The following is a 21,620-nucleotide window of genomic DNA, read 5'->3' as shown; positions in this document are numbered from 1 at the left end:
AAAAATCGATCGTAAATTCGTGAATGTTTATTTATCTTCATTATTTGTTGTAATGAACGGTAATTAGATCTTTTGGGGGCAGAATGATATTCAATGGAGAGGGGAATTGTTTATAGGATTCCAGCCACGAACCGCAAAATTCCTTTTACTAGCGACAAAATGGCGACCGTGAGGGATCCGGCGAGAGGGATTTTACTCAACGCTGAATCCAGACCGGAAGTGCTGCCGGTGGAACTTCCACTACTTCCTGATGTCGATGTGCCATTGTCTGATTGGGCTGCCGAAAATTCAAATGTTTATTTAATATTTAAAACAACCCAGAAATCAAACTATCCGATTTTTCTTTTAGATTTTTCTCCTCACGAAATTGAAATTTCAGATTTATTTTTCAAATCGTCGGATTATTTTAATTCCCGGAATTCAAAATTCCCGGGATTTCCTGAGGATTAATCATTGAAAACTCATGAATTAATTCCAAATACATTATGAATTACACATTAATTAATTTTAAAAATTAAACAATTAAAAATTTTCAGATTTCAAACTGAAAACCCAAAATTTTTCATTGAACATAAAATAATTCTCGAAAATCTCCAGATATTCCCAGAATTTCCCCAAAATTACCGTCAAAACTAATAATAATAACAATTACAATTGTTAAAAAATTGAAACAAAAATTTTCTGGACTCAACACCATGAAAAAAAAACGACTAAAGGTCATTCCAAATGGATTTCCAAATAATCTTACAACAAATAGTTCCTCTTGTGTAATAATTCTGAAATAAAAAACCGATACGATTGCAAAAAATAATTTAATAACCATTAAATAACTGATAACTCACCATTAATCGTCAGAAAGATTCCCCCAGCGATCAGGATAGCGAAGAAAATTTTCTGAGCCATTTTCAGCAGTAGATAGTGAGCGTGAAGTTACCAATAGGAAAGCCCCCTTGACAATGAATGAAAACGTCCGCCTATCCCATTTATGCAACCAGTCAAGACCAGTGGGACAATGTTACCGGCATCAATTACAGAAAATTAACTTGTTATCAATGAAAACGCGACAATACTTTCCGCAATTCCCCAGAAATCGTTAACACTTCCACTATTTCGACGTCAATAAAAAATAAAAGTCTTTCTCTTGAAAAATTCCCATGAATTCCGTAATTTCCGTCAATTTCCCTCAATTTTCCTTAATTATAACAACAATTTCTCAAAATTCCAGGAGTTCAGTAGAAGAAAAAAGAGAAAAGGGGAAGACAAAAGAATATCCACCGATTGGTGACGAAAAATCATGAATAAATCTCCATTCCACGAGGATTTTATAGAATTCAGTAAAAAGTTAGAATTTTCTTGAATAAATTCCTGAATAATTAAACGGAGAATGATTTTAGACTGGCGAGACTGAAGAAGACTCTACACCTGCAGAGAGAGGAGATATACCAGAAAATGGCGAGGGTTGACAGTAATAAATAAATTATCCAGAGAGATTTCTTGACGTAGAGGTAGATATTTCAGAATTCGAGGGATTAAAATCGGGGGAGGAAAACAGTGGCTTTTCCAGGGGCGATGAAAATTCAGGATTAGCTGCGCGCATTCAGGATCTCTGTCCAGCTGATAGGAGAAGCATCGGCAGGCTCGTGACGAAATTAGCGGAGTGAGATGACTATTGAAGAAAGAGAAAACAATTATATGAATTATTAATAAAAAATAATTTAGATGTCTTCAAGCCAAAGACGGATTGGAGATCGATTTGGCTGAGGCGAGAGCTGAAAATGAGGCGTTGATCAATCGTTATGAGATTTTTTATAATCAACAGCTGGAGGAAAAGGAGAAAATCAGGTCTCAGGTGACTCTACATCTCCTTTTATTTATCGGGAATAAATAATAAATTGTTGCTAGCTTGCAGAGAAGACTGAACGGTTGGATAAATTCACCCTTCGAACCGCTAATGCATTCAGACTTTTGGGGGATCAGATGAAAATCCAGGAAAAGGAGTATCTCAAGCTCACTGATATGGTGAAAGAACTTCTCCACACAAAATTGCGGTTGGAAAATGCTGTGGTCGATCGAGACAGGAAAATTCGCCTCATCGAGACGAAAAATCAGTAGATTCGGAGAATTTTTATTCTCAAAAAACACGAGGAAATCCCCCACAAATGTCAGAGGATAATACAAAAATAAATGATAAATGTGACGAGAAAATGGAAATGTGAGAGAATTTTCCGTTTTTGGTAAACAATTTTTCCCCATTTTCTGGGATTTTCCACAATTTGTGGAATTGAATAATTATTATTACATAATATTAAATACGAATTATTAATAATTATTATTATCATACGAATTTCAGTTCCACTTTTCCCTGAGAATCCACGAAAAACAGAAATATCTGGATTTTCACAGAATTCTCAAGGAAAACTGGATCGTTTTTAAAAATGCCATTTCCCTCGCAATTTTCCTCGCAATTTTCCTCGCAATTTTCCTCGCTGTGAATTAAATGGACAGTTATCCATTTTTTTATCAATTCCCCTCAAGGCGCTGAAGATAAAAATTTCCGCAGACTACCACTCAACTCTCGAGTAAATAGAATAATTTTAAGCACGTAAGCTTTTTATTGATCGATTTATTACATGATTGCTCTTACACCAGTTACTATCTCGTAATTCATGTAATAATAGTAATAATCATAAGAATAATAAATGCACGTTTAGTTTTTTTTTCATCAGCATTAAAATTGTTACTTGTAGTTTGTTTTTCCTTTTTAATATTTCGGTGAAACTTTTAAACTTTACCATGCCTGGAGTAAGTGATTCGAGTTTAAACGGAAATAATGACTTCATCATTACCGGGCTTCACAATTAATGAAAAACAAATACATGGATTAACATACTCAATACTTTTCATATTTTCACCCAAAATTTTAGCACTCACAGATGTTCAACGCCATTATTCAGATCGAATAATTGTCGTACTGTCAACGCCTTGTTAAAATTTTCATTAAATATTTCACTCTCTTTCGCGACATCACGGTAAATATTAAATTTATTCATATTTATATATATATATTCCTTGCATATATAGAAACTATTTTCACCCATAGAAGTTAGTCCTATAATATTGGTATTTCATTTCAATTTTCAAATACATTTTCCTCAATTATTTTTCCTCAAGAGTAAATCCAGATATTTTCCAAAAACATCAATTTCATTAATCATTATCCACCAGTTACCATGAATATTCAATACTTATGACAAGTGTTTGTTGTTTTAATGTATGCAATACTATTTTTCATACCGTTTAACAAAATAAAACTATCAATCACTACAACAGTCAGCAAGCAAGAAAATTGATAACACATTTGTATTAATTTTTTCATCCACAATCAATTATTTTCGTCTGTCGTTATTCCGTGGTGAAGAATTATTTCATCAACACAGTCCAGTTGGTAATATTTCCACTTTATTAATTAGATACCAAGTTTATTACCCTTTATTTTACGTTTAATCATGACTAGAGTTGAATTAAATTAATCAGGTGTCATTGAGAGACTGATCAAGATGAATCCCGACATCGAGAATAATCGAGAATAATCGAGAATAATCGAGAATAATCGAGAATAAAATCTTGATGAATCTCGTCAATGTCAGACCACCCACGAGAATGTTCTTACAGTCAAAATTCAGCCAGAACATTCGGATTAAATAAAAAAGCGTGCCTCATTTTTAATATTCTCAATTAATCAGTTCTTAAATCTAAAATGCTCTTTCATATTTACTTGGTGACTCATTTTTCATTAGTATATTTGTGATTTTTTAATATATACAAGATTACCTATCTCGAAGCCATCAATAAATCCCACGGTGTTGCATGAGAATAATTATTCTCTTATTCTTTTTTTAACAATATGTACCGTGCGCCTCATGTCGCGAATACTATAATTCAGTGCTGTGAGTTGCATCGAAGTCTGGGTATTTATTTTTTTATTTTCATTTCGCGGTGACTCGAAAAACCAATGGGCAATGAATAATTTTTTTTTTAATGAATAATTTATTCACCGAATTGAATGAAAAAAATCACATCATCATGGGCTAGGTAACGTACGAATGGTAGAACGTCTAATCAACTAATAATTCATATATCTCATTTCTAATCAATGTCAACAACGATATGGGAGCTAGTAACAAAATTAATTAAAAATTGAGGATTACTCTGGGGCAAATGTTATCGTGGGAAAATTTTTAAATGCCCACACTACCTCTTCAATAATATTTACACATTGTCAACACAAAAGAAACTGCCAAGAGGCCGTGTAAAATATTTTTCAAATACTTCGTCGATAAATCTCATGGAATTGAAAGCAGCTTAAAGCGCAGGTTGAAAAACAATCGATTATCTTGAATAATCCATCGTGATTTTACAGCATTCTTTTATTTTCAACGTGAATATGAAATATATCATACTCTAGACACCTCAACCGTCAGAATGTTCTCACGAACACCCGGAGAGTTGTCGATCACGTATTTCAAAAATTACGACAAAAATCGCCTTCGCTGAAAAATCTATTTTCCCCATTTCCCCAAGAAAATTACACAACAACTCATTCACAGAATTGTCACAAGAGTACAAATAGAATTCCCATCGATTGCGAGATTTGTCAATGAAATTGAAAAAACCAGTGATAATTCCACGAGCAATAAAAAAAATGATGAAAAATCAAGGACATGGATGTTACTCAAAAATCACGGTAAATCGAAACCTACAAAAGTCCTGGGCCTCGATGACCCTGTGAGACCCTCTGATAATACCCCTCGAAGTATTTGCGATGACACTAACGTAATCAGCGAGAGATTCCGCGACTCACTTGGCCTGTGTCTGTGTGTCTGTGGATGGTGCAGTTAAAGTTATTGTTGTTGGATTTGTCGTGGGTCCCCTGCGTGCAAGTTTCGATCTAATCTGTCCAGCAAGAAGTGGATTTATCGCGTACAACCAGTCATAAACTTCCTTGTCACCAAGTGTTTGCAGAAGATATCCCCTGTGTTTGGTAACAACGCTAAAAGTATTTGGTACCTTGACCATTGCCAGCTGATCCTCGGAGTACTCAACCTGAGCTGTAGCGAGATTAATGAGTGCCCTCTCAACAGGATCCTTCTCCTCCCTGAATATGAAGACATATGGTCTCCTGACAGCCTAAAAATCTCCGATTAATTACAATCCCCAGGACTTAATAAATTAAAAAAATTAAAAACCAAGAGCTCACCACCCATCTCTTCTTCCAGCCATTTGTCTTGTGCTCGAGGACATTGAGATATCCCTTCCTCGCAATAACAGGTGAAATACGTATCTCCTCTACCTCTGGCACATAGAGCACTAGACTCTCCTTCAAGGGCGAAGTCGAGCCCAGGGGTGCAGGTGCCAGGGAGCTAGACTGACTCGCCGTTTCGCCTGCCATCATGCTCTCCTGGAGCTCTTGGAGTCTAGCACGTTCCGGTGAGCTCAACCTAAAGATGCACGACTTAGAACAGCTCCTGATAACAATCCCAGCTGGCTGCAAGGTAACACTCCGTGTCTACACAACCCCAACGCACGATTTCAATCATCTGCGGTTGTCCGTTGAACAAATGCACTAGCTGATTCAGGGATCGGCAGAATTTTTTATCAAATTATTTCATTATTATTTATTTATTTATGTATTCATTCATTTATTTATTCATTTATTTATTCATTTATTTATTCTTGTTTACCCATGTAACTGAGCCCCTAAATTAATAAACAATTCTATAAAATTTTAATGCCCCCGTTGGGCCCATTCCCCTCAGTCTCCTCCCCCGCCCCCTGACCGCCTAGACCGCCCCAAGACACCACCCAATTAACCTACCGGGAGGACTTCCTAACCGCCCGATAACACCCGAACAATAGACGAAAATCACCGAAGAAGGAGAAGAAGGAATTGGCGATGAGTGACGGCCATTATGTCGGCGCTCCCAATGACACTACGATTATTGACATGAAGACAGGAAAAATATTGAGGAATTACCCCCACCTAGAGTGAATGCCCTCATTTCCTCCTGTACCAACCCCAACATTATTTTTTGTGATTGCTAGTCTCCACAATCGTGAGTCATATAATTTTCTTGTATTTATTTTCGGTTCTTAACCCCGAGTGACGGCAGTAAAAAATCGAAAGGAGAATACATATCATTGTTATTTACATCGGAATCGATTCGAGTCATTAATTCCCTCCCTAGGGTAAACCCTATTGTCAGGAGGAATAAATTATAATTGGTATTTTTAATAATTATCTTGCGAGGAATATTTCAACTGATATTTTTCCTAAATTTACTAATTTGAGATAATCAGAAAATGAGTGGTGAGTGCCGATCCCTGGGATTGATTAAAAAATATTGAAATATTTAAATGAATTGGAAAGATTTGGAAATATTTAGGAAGCAGTGAAGCGAGTTATTTTTCCACGCAACTGGACAACCGCTACAGGGCGTTTCAGGCATACAGGGAGTGTTACCTGCTGATCACAACAGCTTCTCGATAATACTGACTCTTGAGACGATGACGATACAACCGAAGACATCATCGATGTTGACATATCAGTGGTGTCATCCCCCGGTGACACATCAGACAGTACAATAGGTTCTTTACTCGGGATTCTTCCCTGAATGAGTTTGACATATTTAGTAGCGAGTTCCTTCTCATGGTCAGTCATCTCCCAGGGTTCATAGACATCCTTGCTGGTGGATTTTTTGAGTTTTACAGGACTAGCGTGTGGCTCGTTGGTTGCCTTAGCCACCATATTGCAGACCTCCTGATAAAAAAATGAATGATTTAATAAAATAACGAATTAACCAGTTAAAATTAATGAATAATTACAGCAACTGTAATATCAGAGTGCACATTACCCCTAAAAAATAATATTTTGAAGCATTTTCTACCTCTAATACGCATGGACGTACCAGGGATGCCCGTACCTTCTCGCTCTTAGTGAAGTCATGACAAGTCTTGTTGCACATTGCAATCTTATCAATTCCAAGTTTCTCCCTGAGTAGAAGTGTGTGCCGTATCTTCTCGACTTCCTCCAACCTAGTGAGTTTCTCGAGCTCCCACTGGTGATCGAAGATGAGGCTATCACCCCTGGGTCTCCATCCATGGAGATTCTCCTCACCCCTGACATACGTGGAGCTTGTGTCAAGAACCCTGCGCTGACGTCTCTGAACACCAGCCTCGGAGGCACGCCTCAGCACCAGCTCATAAACACCACTGAGTCGATTAGCCTCTTGATTCCTGTAGCTACCACTAAACAGGTGTTTAAGTGACCTAGGCCCCACCCTGGCATCCCTCCCATAAATAATCATACTGAGATCCTTAGTGATAATAGCCGGTCTCCCACAGTTTTCCAATTCCAAATAAGCGGATATTGTCATGAATATCTGTTCTCCATAAGACGTTACTCTGTTGAGAAGAGCTGAATTGTGAAGAGAGCTGTCCCACGCTGCCTCGAATCTGAACATACACCTGTCGTCTCCAGGAATCTCCACGTACTCACCTGGGAAGAGACCGAGTGAGAGAACTGATGAGTCATTGTCCTCCTCCTCAGGTTCTGGAGTATTTCTAATTCTGCCGACAACGAGTTCCCTGACGTCCTTCCAGCGCAGCTCAGACGCCTGCTCATGAACAATAGTAATACGAATACGACGCTGAATACCCTGATGAAGGAGGAATAATCCACGACAGGGTAAATCATCGCTGTGATCAACGACTGACGGTACGTACTCGCCATTGGGTGCCAATTCACATATTTCGAACCAAACGAGCACATCGTATTTGGCGTGAACGTGAGAGGTGCTCGGTGATGGTAGGACTGATCCAAATTTCGGTGAACGTACTGGTTGGCTTATGGGAATTGATGGTGGTAGCATGCGTTTTGGTGGCTGTCTCACTCCATAATCCAATTTGGCGTCTTTGTGCAGTGGATGCTGTTGATAATGGCCAAATACTTCGAAAACAATTGGCTGAGATTTCAAATAATCCAGAAATGACTTGGTGACGGTAACGGTGATATTCTGTACGTGATAGAATCCTGGGGGATTGCCCTTGCCAGTGTTCTTAACTGGCTCCGTGGAGAATGCCTCGTCGTGTCTGTGAAGGAAATTAAATTGACAGAATATGTCAGCGTACTCGGTGGAGATGCCCATTGCCTGGAGTACAGTCACCCTGAATGTGAACTCAACTCCAGGCTGGAGATGATCAGGTAAATCCTCTTCCTTCATGTCGCTGGCAACTGAGCTGTCACCTCTGCCACTGTCAGCATCACCCACTTCCTCCTCATCCTTTCCCTCTTTGCCCTCGCCCTTGCCCTCCACCACACGCTCCTCCTGCATCAGTATCTGCTGATTCTTCTCCAAAGTCTGAGCGAGAAGTGTTGCTCTTTTGCCGGGACGTGGTGTCCCGAAGAGATCGTCGTCGAAGGAGATTCGAGCTGATTGTCTCACACCACTCGAGTATTCACTGTTTTCCTCTTCTGGAACATGTCGAGGTCAGAGAAATAATTGAGGATTGGGGCGAATGGATACGTACCGACCACTGCCTGCACTGCCACTCGCAGATATCCTTTGACATCTCCTTTTTCATTGACAATCGCCACTTTGTGGATCAGGGGCACTGGATACATCAGATTGCTCAAGTAAACGAAAGATCTGCCAACAGGGATCCAGGTATTTTTAGTAATTGATGACTGATTCTCTCAGTCAACGCTGATCATCAATAGATATTACCTTCCAACCATGCGGAACCAGGGGAACCTGTCGTAAAATGGATCTCCACCCGTGATATTTTCTATATTATAATCCGGTGATGTTGGCGACAGTTCCGCCTCATTGTGATACATTTCCCTCATCAACTCCAGGCGCTGTCTGCTGGCGAAAAAATCGAATGAGGCAAGCCCGAGTGACAACAACGAAAAAGAAAAACCAATGTTCTCCATGAAACCAAAAAAAAAAAAAAATCCATGCGAGTGGAACGAATGGTATAGAGAAAGTTCCAGGGTCATTGTTTCTCACATTAAAAGCCAAAGCTGAAGCTGAAAAAGCTCAAGCTCTGTGCTGGATAAAAAAGTCATCGAGTCCAGGGAGTGAAAGGGACTATGAAATAAGAAAAGCTGAAGTATCAGCAAATGCTCGAAGCCTTTTTAATGCCAACGTGCGCTCAATACTCAAAGACAAAAGGAGAGTCCTATGTGTCAAATGAATGGTGTTGGTGATGCAGAAATTGGGACAGAGATAGAGAGCTAATGATTCTCATTTGAATGATGTATATATATATTTTTCAGCTTCTGTTTTCGTGCGACCGAGCACCAACCTCGAAGGCAAAAGATTTGCGAGCGAGAACCTCTGATTAGAGTACGCAGTGAGACATTGGAATATATCCTCTTTGGCCTCCGGAGTGCTGGGACTCAAGTCTTCATTGTATATGTGACGCATCAGCTCCAAGCGCTGTCTACAATTTAACATTTGAAAGAGAGAAAAAAAAACACGATTTAGTGGCGATAAAAGTGACGCTGCTCTGCCCTAATCGCCTAGAATTGCCGTTTCGACGAAACAACAATCTAGTTATCGAATTACAACTGGCCACTTCGTTAAACATATCTCCTGCATTATCCTGAATCTCTTTTGCCTTGGAGATGGCGTGAAATGACGACTACTGAATATTTTATTCTCATCCCAACTCTAATATCTTTATTTGTCGAATGACTCACCGCAATTTGTCGAGCGTCCAGTAGTGGGTGGCGCCATTTTTCGTGTCTTGCACCTCAACAGCGACTATTGTACGTGGGAATGGCCTCTCCTCCTCCTCGTCATCCTCAACAGCCGGCAGAAGATCCGGTGGTAGAGGCGAATAAAGCGTGTCCGTAAGCAGAGTAAATTGAAATTGAACCTGTGGATTTAAAAAATTATAGACAAAATACGTGAATTAAAGAGAAGAGCCTGAAGCGAGACACGAGGGCGTCATCTTCTAGTCAAATATTTCCTTACATCCAGATATTTGGCGAGAGGATACGCAACTGAGTGAATCATACGTAAGAAAATGGCGACGTTTATGCATAATACATGCATAAATTGTTTAAATTACTCTTAATGCCTCGATCGATGTTGATGTAAACGATTAATCGATGAAAAGAAAAAACGAATAATGACGATGTCCAATCCAAATATTTGTGATTTACCCTTTTCTTGAGCTCAACGGAAATGGCATTAGCCTCTTTGAGGAATATAGCATTCCCCCATAAATCATCCCGCAGTGAAGTGAACTGATGATACTTCCATTTTCTAAATGCCCACGCAGCCAGCTGGAATTCCCGTTCGCTCCAGTTGCTCTCTGCGTCAAACAATGGGTTGACTGAAATGCAAGCCATCACCAGGCGAAATAGTCAGAATAGCAAAAAGCAATATATTCATCACGAATAATTCAATAATAATCTAGCATTATCGAAGCAAAGCAAATTCATTGACAACTTAAAGTATCACTCAACAGCGAATACATGATATATTTACCGAATATATCTTCCTCGATATTGTTGAAATCCTCAGGCGTATAACTGCTGTACATTGACATTGTCATGCTCTGCTCCTCGACCTGTTTCTGAAGAGCATCTATCCGTGCCTCATAATTCTGCGGTTAACAATAATTAATCATAAAACAATGATAAAACCTCAAATATAATGAGCATCGAGTGATTAAGTGGATTACCTTTCTCTGCTCTTCGAACCGCTGGTCAGCGGTTTCCTTTTCCTTTCGGTACTGCTCCTCCAGAGTCAGCAGACGCTTCTCCATCTCCGCCTTGAGATCAATTCCCTGTTTCTCAAGCAATTCAATCTGGGCGAAATTCCAATCAACAGTCTCCCCATTACCCGGACTCTCCCCACATCCCGGTGTTTCACCAGTGCCCGGAGTATCAGCCGGTGAATTTTTCTCCCTCCGTTCCCTGACCTGATCCGGATGATTAAATCTAAACACATGATTCTTCCCAAGTATCACCCTGGAGCCTGTCTTCAGGACAATAGGCTCGCTGATTTCCCGTCCATTAACGTATATCAGTGCACCAGTTTTGGGCATCAGGGTTATAACACCCTCATGATTCTCAAAAACGCAGTGCTCGCTGAGAATGTAGGGGCCACAGAGTTGAACGTCCTGGGGAATATTAGCCTCGGCTGATCCAATTCTCGTGAATCCATCCTTGATGTAATAAATGAGACACTCAGACATCAGTGGATCTTCATTGAGATTAACGAGATGTGGTGTTTTCTTCGGTGAGAATACACCAACAGTCACACCATCTTCTTTAACAGCAACACCCATTTCGGCGAAGACAGCCTCTCGCTGGAGGCGAATCGACTCGGTACGTTTCAGCTTCTCCTCCCACGTCTCATTCAACTCTACGATAATAATTAAAACAACGTAATATTGATTAATTCAATTTTCAGAATAATCATCGAGCCAGAATAACCATCAGTATTTACCAGCAATGAGTTTCTCCGATGCCTGAAGCTGCTCGACAGCTTCTTCAGCGGTCGGATGGGAAGGTAAACGCTGACGCGCCTCCTTGATGTCCTCCTCCCTCTTGGTATTCTTAATAATAGCATCCTCCCCTAGAGTAAAAAGCACCAGGTGAAGAGCCATCCCCCAAAAAACCCCTCGCCTCTTTGTTTTGAATTTTAAATGAGTACAAATGAGAGAGATGTTGCATGAAGGATCGGCGTCCGACGCTGTCTGTTCTTTTTGAGAAAAAAAAATCCCACAATTCCACCAAGAGCTGCAAAAGCTCTCAAAGAATATTCCTCGGACGCCGAGCGCCTCTGCCATCACACCGAAAGCCCGTCGACGGTTGCGTTCGCACATTCAATCAGAGTAATTGTGCCTGAAATAATGCCTGAGCCGTGCACTCGCTGGATGAGGAATTGAATATTGTCAAATGGGTACATGTGATCCAGGGATTTGTAACAGCGAGAGGATTGAAATGCAAAATAAAAAGACAATAATGGAGAAAGCCTGCGCTAAATTACTCAGTATTTAACTCTCTGCCATGTTTTTGCCAACGAAAAAGCCCGGGCAAGCACAATGGATGAGCAAATGCACAGGAAATGACTTTCAGGATTCGGTGTTTGCTGGATTTTAACTCTGATCTTTCCATTTTATCATCTTTACTTACTAGATTCTTTCTTTTCATAAGAGACTCTACCATCTGGCCCTACGGTTGAGCGCAATTGGGATAGAAAAACAAAAAACAATTATCTAGATGATTGGAATTTGCCATCAGCGCTATTTAACCTATTCTCAGTTACCCTTCCACACCAGAGACATTCGTATGTAATTATGTAGTCAATATATAATTATAATTTATGCATTATATACTTGTAATTATACTGACCTTCTTGCACGTCAATGCCTTCTTGTTTGAGGAGCTCTCGAAGCTTCTGTATTTCTTCTTTGAGCTCACGTATGAGTTTGGCGTTTGCGTCCTCATTGACGACTGCCTTGCAGACGATCTGCTTAGCACGATCAGCATATCTACCCCGAGAATTCTGGATAAAATATCGTTCGAGCATTTACATATTATAATAACTAACCTGAGCGTCGAGAGTGTCTCATCGTAATTGATGTCAGCAGGACTGACAGCTGCGATCATAGCTGTCTTGGAGTTGCCCCCCAGGTTCTCCCGAAGAAGCCAGGTCAACACCGAGTCCCTGTACGGTATGAACTCAGCTTTCTTCTTCTTCTTTGTTGCCTGCAATCGAAAGTAATCCATAATCAAGAGTTCCAACCGGAATCGATTCAGAGTCTGAGTACATCAGGTAATTAGTGATGGCCAATGGTACTTACCGCCTATTACCCGATAGAAGCATTACAATAATCAAGTATATTAGTAGGAGAATAGCTAGGGAATGATGAGATTGAATAATTGATCGTGTACTTACAATTTCTGCAAGAGCACTGATGACTTTTCCAAGTGTCGTAAGACTTTTATTGATGTTTGCACCTTCCTTGAGTCTAGTACCTTTAGCACCAGTTGAATCAGCTCGCTCAGAGCCAGCCAAATCCACCAGAGATATCTTACTGACTTTCTCCGTGACCAATCCCGTGGTGGAGTCGTGTTTCTGCTGTGTGAAGAATATCGTGAAGACAGCGTGCGATCTTGATGATGTCTCATTCATGTTGGTCGCTGCAACTGTTCGTGCCTTGTTGCCCTCGTCAATGAGATCATGAATATCCTCGTAAGACATCACAGCGAGCTTGGACAGATCTTCAACATAGGGGCCAAGAAGTGGATGCTCACGAACCCTGAGGTTACCCTTGTTCTTTGGATTCAGAAGATCTCGAACTCGTTCACAATAAATCTCCATGTATGACACTTCAACCGAGTGTTTGACAGTGTCACTCGTGTTGCTGCTGATTCTGCGAAAGAGATCTTTGCAGATCTGGGGGATGATGCCCTCCTGTCCCTCCTCCTGTTTACCCATCATTGTGTATGATTTTCCAGCTCCAGTCTGGCCGTAGGCAAAAATACAGACGTTGTAGCCCTCGAAGGCGTGCTGAAGCATCTCCTCACCGATGTCCTTGTACACCATTATCTGGGACGAGTAGTTAGGATCATCGGCGTCCATCGAATGATATGAGTAGTCATAGTTGAAGCTCTTGATTGCTTCCTTTGTTCCTGGTGGCGCTTTTGGATTGACTATCGATGTTGTATTGCCTGCCATCTCGATGATGCATTGCGCCTCGCGGCATATCTCGCGGTTGTTGAAGGGACGTACCCTCACCGCAACCTTCACGGACGACATCTTGGGGCCTCTTCAAGTCCTCTTCCTCTTTATAATTTACGATCTCTGAAACAACCCCGCAGATCTACATCGCAGTCTCTAGAGGATTCTCAACTATACGTAATCATCATTTCTACTGAAAAGCTCCGGTGATTGTAATACTGTCGCGTACCACTAATGACTCATTTACGAGCGCCATTATTAGGGCTTTATCGCCACCGTACTCCCTAGACATTTATCTGGCCTCGGCACAAATACAACGCATTTTTTGTTGTCCAGGCTTGCCACGGGGGGAGATTTCATTTAAAGAATATCTGGACTAGGTCGAATATTTGGATCTTTGCGGGTTCAACAGCTGCGTCGATCGTGTCGATCGAATAAATTCCCATTTATTGTCAAATCATTTAAAATGATTCAGAAAAATTAATGGAATCATGAGAGTAATCTCTCGTGACTCTCGTTATTGAAGGTGACTTCCCGTCTGGTGGGGATCAATTAATGGTGTGAACGGTCGAGGAAGAAATAATATGTAATAATTATCAGGCATCAAAAATTTTTCAAATATTTTTATTTCTACGAGTAGGATAAATAAATAAAACGTGTAGATGTAACACAAGCACTCATTACAAAAGACGAGTCGACTTGAAGTATATAAATTCAAAATGGTGCAACCCAGGTTCGTAGTCGGAAAAATGGTGTGAAGGATATACTATGGGTATGCCATTTTCTCAATTCGCGGATGATTCATCCGTTCTGTCTCAACAGGGAGGGGTGGACATTCAACCCCGCAATTTCTAAAAACGAGAGGAATGAGAGTGTGGGGGATTTATGGTACGAGGGATGAATCACGGAAGATTGTTATTCGCGTATCGAGAGTAGTGACGCAGACAAGTTCCTCGATTATTGACTCGCTCCACTTGCAGCCCACCGATTCTCATTCACCTCCCACGTGCACTATTTCCAAATAGTAAAGCTTGATTATTCATAAAGACTGGATAATAATGAGAACCTGTGCTTCCACGACATTGAGTGCAACCAGAGTCTTTCAAAAAATTGGAAAAAAATGGATAAATAATTATTAAAACCGAAAGAACTCGAGGATCCAATGGATTTTCAATTTCATCATTGATATCTTCATATTCAGGATCACCAATTACTAAGCGATCGAGTCCAAGGACTCTATTTCCTTTTAAGTGTCGAGGTTTTGTTCTTCCGTCAAAAGTCCAGAACAAAGGAAGATTTCCATTGTACCCGATCAAACAATTCTCATCACCTCAACAATAGGTACACAACAACTCGATTGCCAGCCTGAAAGAATATCCTCCATCTTCGAAGCCTTGAACGGGCACGACCTCGCCAGTACCTTTCAAATGGCAAGAAAAACAACACCCGTACGTTCAATCGATTCACCCAAGCCCCTACCCTGCAATCCCACGGAAACCTCTGGATTCCACAAAAAATCGCAACTAGACCCCGAAAAGTACCACGAATATTCGACAATTCGACAGCTTACCCCAGTACCTGAGAAACAGCTCACCACCCCAAGGGAGGATTTATCTGTCAATAATAGCACAGTGACACCTCAAACTAGAACAATCCCGTAAAATCATCACCACTGCACTGCGATCTCCAAACCGTCATGATCCTGACGAATTAATGTGACACTCGTTGATAAATTAAATTGAATTTCATGTATTGTGACAGGTGTGACACGACGATCATGGTCGCTGGCACACTAAATGGTGGTATTCGTATTTCTTCGACCTGACGACATCAGCGCCACCAAACCGGTCAATCCCATCATGAACAAAATGGAAGGACAGGCTCAATGCACCTGCGTGATAGAATTGGTCGACATCATCAACCAATCGGAATTTTACTGTACCATGTTGCACTGCAATTTGCCGAGATATTGGTGTAGTGGGGGATTGAGGGGTATCACCAACAGCTAAAAAATCAATAGGGCAGACTATGTGGCGTCGTGACGTCACACGGTGCAAACGATCGACCCGAGGGAACGGGCGGCGCCGGCCAATTCTCAACTTGCTGAGGACTCACAAGAACCGAGACAATCAATATGGTCGACTTCCAGAAAAGGAAGTGCTGGATAGCCTTGTCCTTCCAACCCCACCTCCACCAGCTCTCATATCAAACCGATGGAGAAGGACTCGGGGATAAAACCTCCCCCAAAGGACATCGGCCTTGAATAATGAAAAATCCATTCGTCATGAAAAAAAATTATCTCCTTTAATAATAATAATAATTTTTGGAATATTTTAAATAATCCAAAAATTCATTTATCACTCTTGCATTTTATTTTATTATAATTAAATGCATTTGTTTTATTTGTCGTGTGTCAGTCGATCCTGAGCCTTAGGCGAAATCCTATGTTGATGATGGTGTTATATATATTTTATATATATTTATATATATAATAATAATAATAATAAATTATTGTTGATTGTCCAGTTTTCTGGTTCAACAAAGTTCAATCGAATACTGGGTACCCAATTGTGAGTGGTCGTGGTGTGGCATATCCATTATGATCGATTTACTTGGGGCATACGTTGGTGGTCGCATGGTGTAGAGAGAGTGCAATTGGTGGATCGAGTGGACAAAAGAATTTGTTTAATTATCGAGTAATTTGGTGTGCCTGGTTGAGATCGTTGATGGGTTAAATTAATTTTCACCTGTCGGATTAGGCTCGATGTGGATGACCATTTGGTGTTGGCCCAGGGGGAAACGATTTTGGAAATCGATTCTGTCGAAATTTTGATGAATGAGACCTCCGAGCTTTCTGGGGGTTCGACTATTATCGAATCATCAGGAGCAGTGATAATCCCTGTGATGAGGGTTTAATGGTCGCATGGGAAATTCGCAGCCTCTGGTTCTTCGAGGAAAATAAAATCGAGAGGATTCTTCTCCAGGTGTCTGATTGTCTTGGGGAATTGATTTTGGAAGGTAGACTAGGTCTGGATGAATATCAGATCGAATTATGCGAATCGGTAACACGATTTATGCTGTTGATTGGAGACTGTAAATAATCTCGTTTGTATTTACGATTGGATCGGCGTATTTATAGGTACGTGTGGGCAATATAAATAAGAAATGTCTTCAAGGTATTGACTGGATCGGCAATTGCAACATTATTTGATCATTCAGGAAATTTAATGTGACGACCTGATGAACCAGTAGCGAAATGGATGATTCGATGATTAAAGAACGATTTTAGGATCGTTAAATGAAAGTTTATCTCGGAAACTATTGATTTTAGAAGAAAATATCAAAAGAACTTATTTCTCGGAAATCGAGTTAGCAACAAAAAAGGGTATTCATGTTTCTCTCTCCGATGATCAGTTATCGAGATAAATCAATAATTGTCAGAAATTGAATTCTGCGTTATTGGAGAATTGAGTCATTACTGCAAAAAGGGGCGGAAAATTTTATTTACAATTGAATCGTTAATACCGTAGGGCGAAAGAAGGGGATATTTAGGTCAAGGGGTGAAATTTTGTCACGTGGGATTTGGGATGGGGAGGGGTGAAAATCGGGAACAATTTAGGAACCCCACGGTTTCACCGAATTCCAGAGTTGTTATCACAACCATCGTGACCTTGAGATGAGGGTGAGTTAGGCAGACAATTTCCAGATAATTACCACCCCCTCGTCAATTGTCCGTCGATTGTTGATGGGTGGAGATGAAATCAGAGTTGTCAATCAAAGATCAATCAAAGATCACTCAAAGATCACTCAAAGATCAATCGTCTACCTGGCAGTTGCAGTTTAAGGGATGAATTTTGGGGGTGAAATATCGAAAATCATCATCGATGACTGGCGATAACAGGGTGAAATTATTGGACGATGGGGCGTCACCCATTGTCGCGAGTAATCGGGTGACACAAATTTTCACCCTCCGGTTTATTATTTATTTATTTATTTATGGGAGGGGTGTAATGGAGAAAAAACGAGTGAATGCAGAGGACGAGAAGATCGATGGCGTCTGGTGTCTACGCCAGCCATTGCTCCTCGACGCCATCGCCGAGGAATGAATATTTCAAATATTTTCCACTCCGTGGGAATTTAATGCAATCCCATGAGTTTTTAGGGTTATTACCACCAGGAGCTGTGACCCCTCCACTTGACCTTTTGTCCTCGAAAAATCAAAGCACTTGCTAATGTTATCCTCATCAGGATCTAATTAAGCTTGAATTTTAACAGCACCCGGACTACCCCTGGCATTTTCAATTAAGTCAGCCTTAAATGAGAGCTTTTCCTCCTGAGGGGCTGTTTATTTTTCATTAATTTCGGAATACAGTTGCGCATTTACTGGGGGTTGTACCGGGAAAATCAATGGGTCATTGGTGTGAGGGGATGTTTTTTAGGTCTCGAGAAATAAATTTTTTTTTTCCTTTCCCTCTCGCCTATGTAGGCTCCAATCACGAATCATCCCCTTATCCACCCCCTCGGCACACTTTTATTTTCAACCCCTAGCGCATATTGATATTAATAAAATCCACTTTCATCAGAACTCGAAAGTTTTTTTTGATAAAATTCAAACGGTTGCAGTGCAATTTTTTTCATGCAGAGAAAATTCGCGGAAGGGGAAGTGAATAGAATAAAAAAAAAATTAATCATTAATATTTCGGATATTTTTTTAAATTGTGAATTCGAAGTCAATTGAATTTTCTTCAATTTTATTTAAAACTTTATAACAAATTTCTAATAGATTTACAAGAGAATTTTTTCTATGAAATTATTATTGTCACTATTAATCAATTAATTATAATTTATTGGGATATTTGTGGATAAAAGTATTTTTCACTTAAAAAATTAATGAGTTATTATCATTATTATTATGAAGATAAAAAATAAAATATATATAATAAAAAAACAATAAGCGATATTTCCTGGAAAGAGCGATTCGATTTTGATTTTCATTCGTTAATTTTTTTTTTGTTGTTAACTAGTAAAATAAACGTTATTTAATTGGGATGAGTCATAAAGAGGATAAAACAGGTATTGTTGGTGCCGATAATTCTGAATAAATGATCTGTCAAAGACTGACAGCCCGAAAAAACAAATGAAATAAAAGCGTCACGATTCGAGACTGTCAATTCCGATAAACTGAAAAAAAAAAAGAATCATGATCTTCTAATTGGTGGATAAAAATACAAACTCGAGTGAGATTAATGAACTTTGACTCACCACATACCCCAAGAGGATGTTGAAAACAGCTGAAGCGATTCAGCGATAATGCCTGAGTTGTCAGGAATGAGGGGATTCAGAAAATCGGAGTGAGACCATCTTCAGGACTCGGTTGGGACTCGGTGGGAATTTACCGATAACTCAGGGATCACTGGAGTAACAATCGGTAAGAGCGATATCCCATCAGCGATAGAAAAAAAAAATGTAAATTTCATCTAAAAAAAAATAATTATACCTCAAAAATCGTGGAAGTCCCTCACCCCCTGGGGGTTGTGATAAAAAATTATTTCTCACTCTTGAATTTTTCCCCTTTCTGCCTCTTTTATTAACGTCATCTACGAGAGATACGGAATCAATCGATTAATGCAAAAATTATAATCACAATACCAGGAAATATTCATTAATTACAATTAATGCGAGAATAATAAATGAATAGTACGTGTTATCGATTTGATATTATGAAGATATGATAAAGAAATAACAAGAATTGATTTTTAATAACAATTTTAATCATAAAAAAAAATGTAGACTACCTCCGCTTGGTTTTAGAAGGGCCTAGATTATTCTTCTCGTCTCGTGCGTCGAATCTATTCAAATGCACAGTGTGAATCTAATAATCGACAGTTCCCTGGAGTGGAGACCGTGGAGTTTAGCATCCAGCAGCTTTCTTGAATCTCTCGCTAATATCCTCCCAATTAGCAATATCGAATATGGCTTTAACGTAATCAGGACGTACGTTCTTGTACTGGAGATAATAGGCGTGCTCCCACACGTCTATTCCGAATAGAGGAATCAGGCCGGTCGTAGCCTGGAGAGGGTCCTGATTAGCGCACGTGGTGATTTGTAATTTTTTATCCTTGGGATTGTAACCCAGCCAGCCCCAGCCTGAACCCTGGATCCCCACTGTGGCCTCGGACAGACGCTTCTTGAACTCATCGAAGCTCGTGAAGTCCTGCTCGATTTTTTTTACAAGTGCAGCTGAAAATTGAGGAATACAAAATGTTGAGTTCGCCATTTCTCTCCTTAGCCCTTCGAAATTTCGAGGATATATTACGGATTCATATATTATTATCGATTCAGAGTGGAAATTGGAACTCCAGTGGCTAATTAAATTTATAATAAATAAATAATTCGATTGTCTTTCTCTCATGAATAGTTTTGGTTCCAGTTTTAATCGGGAGTCGAGAAAATTGTATCATTTTAGGGATTTGTAATGATAAATTTTCAAGTGATGGATTATGAAATATTTGGAGAACTGACGATCAGGCTTGCTGGAGTGTGGAGAGAGATTGCACCAGAAAATGGAGTGATTGAGGTGTCCACCGCCGTTGAATTTGATGGCAGGGGCCAGGGCGATTTGACTGCTGACATCACCCTTGGCAGCAGCTTCCTTGAGCTTCTCCTCGGCGATGTTTAAGTTGTTGACGTATGTCGCGTGGTGTTTGGAATGATGAAGCTGCATTATCTCGGCGCAGATTATCGGCTCGAGGGCTTTGTAATCGTAGGGCAAATCAGGAAGTGTGTGCTTGGACCTCATCACTCCATCCTTCCTACGTCTTCGGCAATTGACAGTTTATAATTATTAGATTAGATTATTAAAAAACCGGAGAAAAATTTTGTTTATGTCTACCGAGACCTTTGGGATTTATTTTTGTGAATATCATGGAAATTCACTGGATTTTTTCTGTTATCAAGAATTTTCGTGAATGCAATGAATTTTTTCTTGAAAAATCATAAATATATTGCATTCCGACAGCTCCTAGGTTAATAATTATGTAATTGATAATAAATCACATGGGAAATCGGGGAAATAAATATAACTTACAAAGCTGTTGAAAAAAGTGTTCTCCTCATCGCTTGCATCATTATCTCTAATTGTCACAATCTTCTTTGTATTAAAAATTAAAAAAAAACCCACAAATATGCCACAAATATCGACACAGGATTGACCGGATGGGCCTAGGGTTTTTCAATCTAAAATCGATCTTTTAAATATCGATTATTCATAATCGATATATCAAAGATCGATTGTCTGAAGTCGATTTTCGATAATCGACTAATCAGCCTAATCGATTTTGAAAGGAATTTTTTATTTGTGCCGCACACGCAATGCTGGGGTGTCCATCAAGTCGAGGGGGTGAATTTTATTTTCTGCGGTATGAATGCTTTTTGTTTTTTATTTGTTTAACAGAAATTCAGTGACTGTAGAACGTGCGGAAGGGGGAAACCACATCTTGTGGAATTTCAATGGAAAAAATTATTCAATATGTTGAACATATACCACTAATGAGTTTATAATTTTGAATGAGCGCGTTGTCCTAGTGGTAACGTGCTTGCCTACCACGCCGATGGCCAGGGTTCAATCCCGCCGTCTTTCATTTTTTTTTTTCTAAATAATTCCATTTTTATCTTTTTTAAATGGCTAATCAATCGAAAGATCGTTTAAAAACTGAATTTTTGAAAATCGAAAAGATATTCAGTGAAATTGACAAATTAGCAATTTTTTAAAACGATACCTTTGCAAAATATATACTCCTAATGAAATTTTGTTATTGCAATAATGCGTTATCCTAGTGGTAACGTGCTTGCCTA

At 39.7% G+C, this 21,620-nt stretch overlaps 3 protein-coding genes across 19 annotated transcripts; 1 reads left to right on the top strand and 2 right to left on the bottom strand.

Annotated features, from left to right (window-relative positions):
• Positions 1 to 1,260: 1,260 nt before the first annotated feature.
• On the top strand, positions 1,261 to 2,180 carry LOC105265659 (uncharacterized). Of its 2 annotated transcripts, none has more exons than XM_011303269.1 (5): positions 1,261 to 1,334; positions 1,395 to 1,465; positions 1,510 to 1,657; positions 1,720 to 1,849; positions 1,903 to 2,180. In XM_011303269.1, the coding sequence occupies exons 2-5, from the start codon at positions 1,450 to 1,452 to the stop codon at positions 2,110 to 2,112; spliced, it is 504 nt and encodes a 167-aa protein (XP_011301571.1). In that variant the 5' UTR covers positions 1,261 to 1,334; positions 1,395 to 1,449; the 3' UTR covers positions 2,113 to 2,180. The 2 variants fall into 2 exon arrangements, with proteins under 2 accessions (XP_011301571.1, XP_011301570.1); XM_011303268.1 differs by having other exon boundaries at positions 1,287 to 1,341.
• Positions 2,181 to 2,592: 412 nt separating this feature from the next.
• Positions 2,593 to 19,353, bottom strand: unc-104 (kinesin family member unc-104). 16 transcript variants are annotated; one of them, XM_011303255.1, is made up of 19 exons: positions 19,264 to 19,353; positions 19,029 to 19,179; positions 12,981 to 13,889; positions 12,886 to 12,888; positions 12,633 to 12,790; positions 12,434 to 12,573; positions 12,215 to 12,253; positions 11,526 to 11,654; positions 10,756 to 11,441; positions 10,560 to 10,677; positions 10,232 to 10,404; positions 9,764 to 9,942; positions 9,367 to 9,504; positions 8,784 to 8,921; positions 8,587 to 8,705; positions 6,945 to 8,530; positions 6,555 to 6,817; positions 5,258 to 5,498; positions 2,593 to 5,187 (listed from the first exon to the last, which is right to left on the bottom strand). In XM_011303255.1, the coding sequence occupies exons 3-19, from the start codon at positions 13,842 to 13,844 to the stop codon at positions 4,858 to 4,860; spliced, it is 5,304 nt and encodes a 1,767-aa protein (XP_011301557.1). In that variant the 5' UTR covers positions 13,845 to 13,889; positions 19,029 to 19,179; positions 19,264 to 19,353; the 3' UTR covers positions 2,593 to 4,857. The 16 variants fall into 16 exon arrangements, with proteins under 16 accessions (XP_011301557.1, XP_011301554.1, XP_011301556.1 ...); XM_011303252.1 differs by lacking the exon at positions 19,264 to 19,353 and having other exon boundaries at positions 19,029 to 19,227; XM_011303254.1 differs by lacking the exon at positions 19,264 to 19,353 and having other exon boundaries at positions 19,036 to 19,227.
• Positions 19,354 to 19,473: 120 nt separating this feature from the next.
• Positions 19,474 to 21,023, bottom strand: Sod2 (superoxide dismutase 2). The gene is made up of 3 exons (XM_011303250.1): positions 20,854 to 21,023; positions 20,289 to 20,584; positions 19,474 to 20,006 (listed from the first exon to the last, which is right to left on the bottom strand). Exons 1-3 carry the CDS (start codon positions 20,892 to 20,894, stop codon positions 19,678 to 19,680), a joined length of 666 nt encoding a protein of 221 aa, XP_011301552.1. The 5' UTR covers positions 20,895 to 21,023; the 3' UTR covers positions 19,474 to 19,677.
• Between the last annotated feature and the right edge of the window lie 597 nt (positions 21,024 to 21,620).

The sequence above is a fragment of the Fopius arisanus genome, unplaced genomic scaffold (genome assembly GCF_000806365.1).
Source record: "Fopius arisanus strain USDA-PBARC FA_bdor unplaced genomic scaffold, ASM80636v1 scaffold00031, whole genome shotgun sequence".
In the NCBI taxonomy this organism is placed as follows: domain Eukaryota; kingdom Metazoa; phylum Arthropoda; class Insecta; order Hymenoptera; family Braconidae; genus Fopius; species Fopius arisanus.
This window is presented reverse-complemented; position numbering and strand designations above follow the sequence as displayed.

What these genes read in the sequence shown, in the direction of transcription:
- LOC105265659 (XM_011303268.1), top strand. Translation starts at nt 1,295, where the DNA reads ATGAATAAATCTCCATTCCACGAGGATTTTATAGAATTCAGTAAAAA. An exon ending in TTTATAGAATTCAGTAAAAA is followed by an intron (nt 1,342 to 1,394) that starts GTTAGAATTTTC and finishes GAATGATTTTAG; the next exon opens with ACTGGCGAGACTGAAGAAGA. An exon ending in CTCGTGACGAAATTAGCGGA is followed by an intron (nt 1,658 to 1,719) that starts GTGAGATGACTA and finishes AAAATAATTTAG; the next exon opens with ATGTCTTCAAGCCAAAGACG.
- unc-104 (XM_011303255.1), bottom strand. Translation starts at nt 13,844, where the DNA reads ATGTCGTCCGTGAAGGTTGCGGTGAGGGTACGTCCCTTCAACAACCGC. An exon ending in ATCGGAGAAACTCATTGCTG is followed by an intron (nt 11,442 to 11,525) that starts GTAAATACTGAT and finishes TTATTATCGTAG; the next exon opens with AGTTGAATGAGACGTGGGAG. An exon ending in TACGTCCATGCGTATTAGAG is followed by an intron (nt 6,818 to 6,944) that starts GTAGAAAATGCT and finishes TTTTTTTATCAG; the next exon opens with GAGGTCTGCAATATGGTGGC.
- Sod2 (XM_011303250.1), bottom strand. Translation starts at nt 20,894, where the DNA reads ATGATGCAAGCGATGAGGAGAACACTTTTTTCAACAGCTTT. An exon ending in ACACTTTTTTCAACAGCTTT is followed by an intron (nt 20,585 to 20,853) that starts GTAAGTTATATT and finishes CAATTGCCGAAG; the next exon opens with ACGTAGGAAGGATGGAGTGA. An exon ending in ACACTCCAGCAAGCCTGATC is followed by an intron (nt 20,007 to 20,288) that starts GTCAGTTCTCCA and finishes CTCAATTTTCAG; the next exon opens with CTGCACTTGTAAAAAAAATC.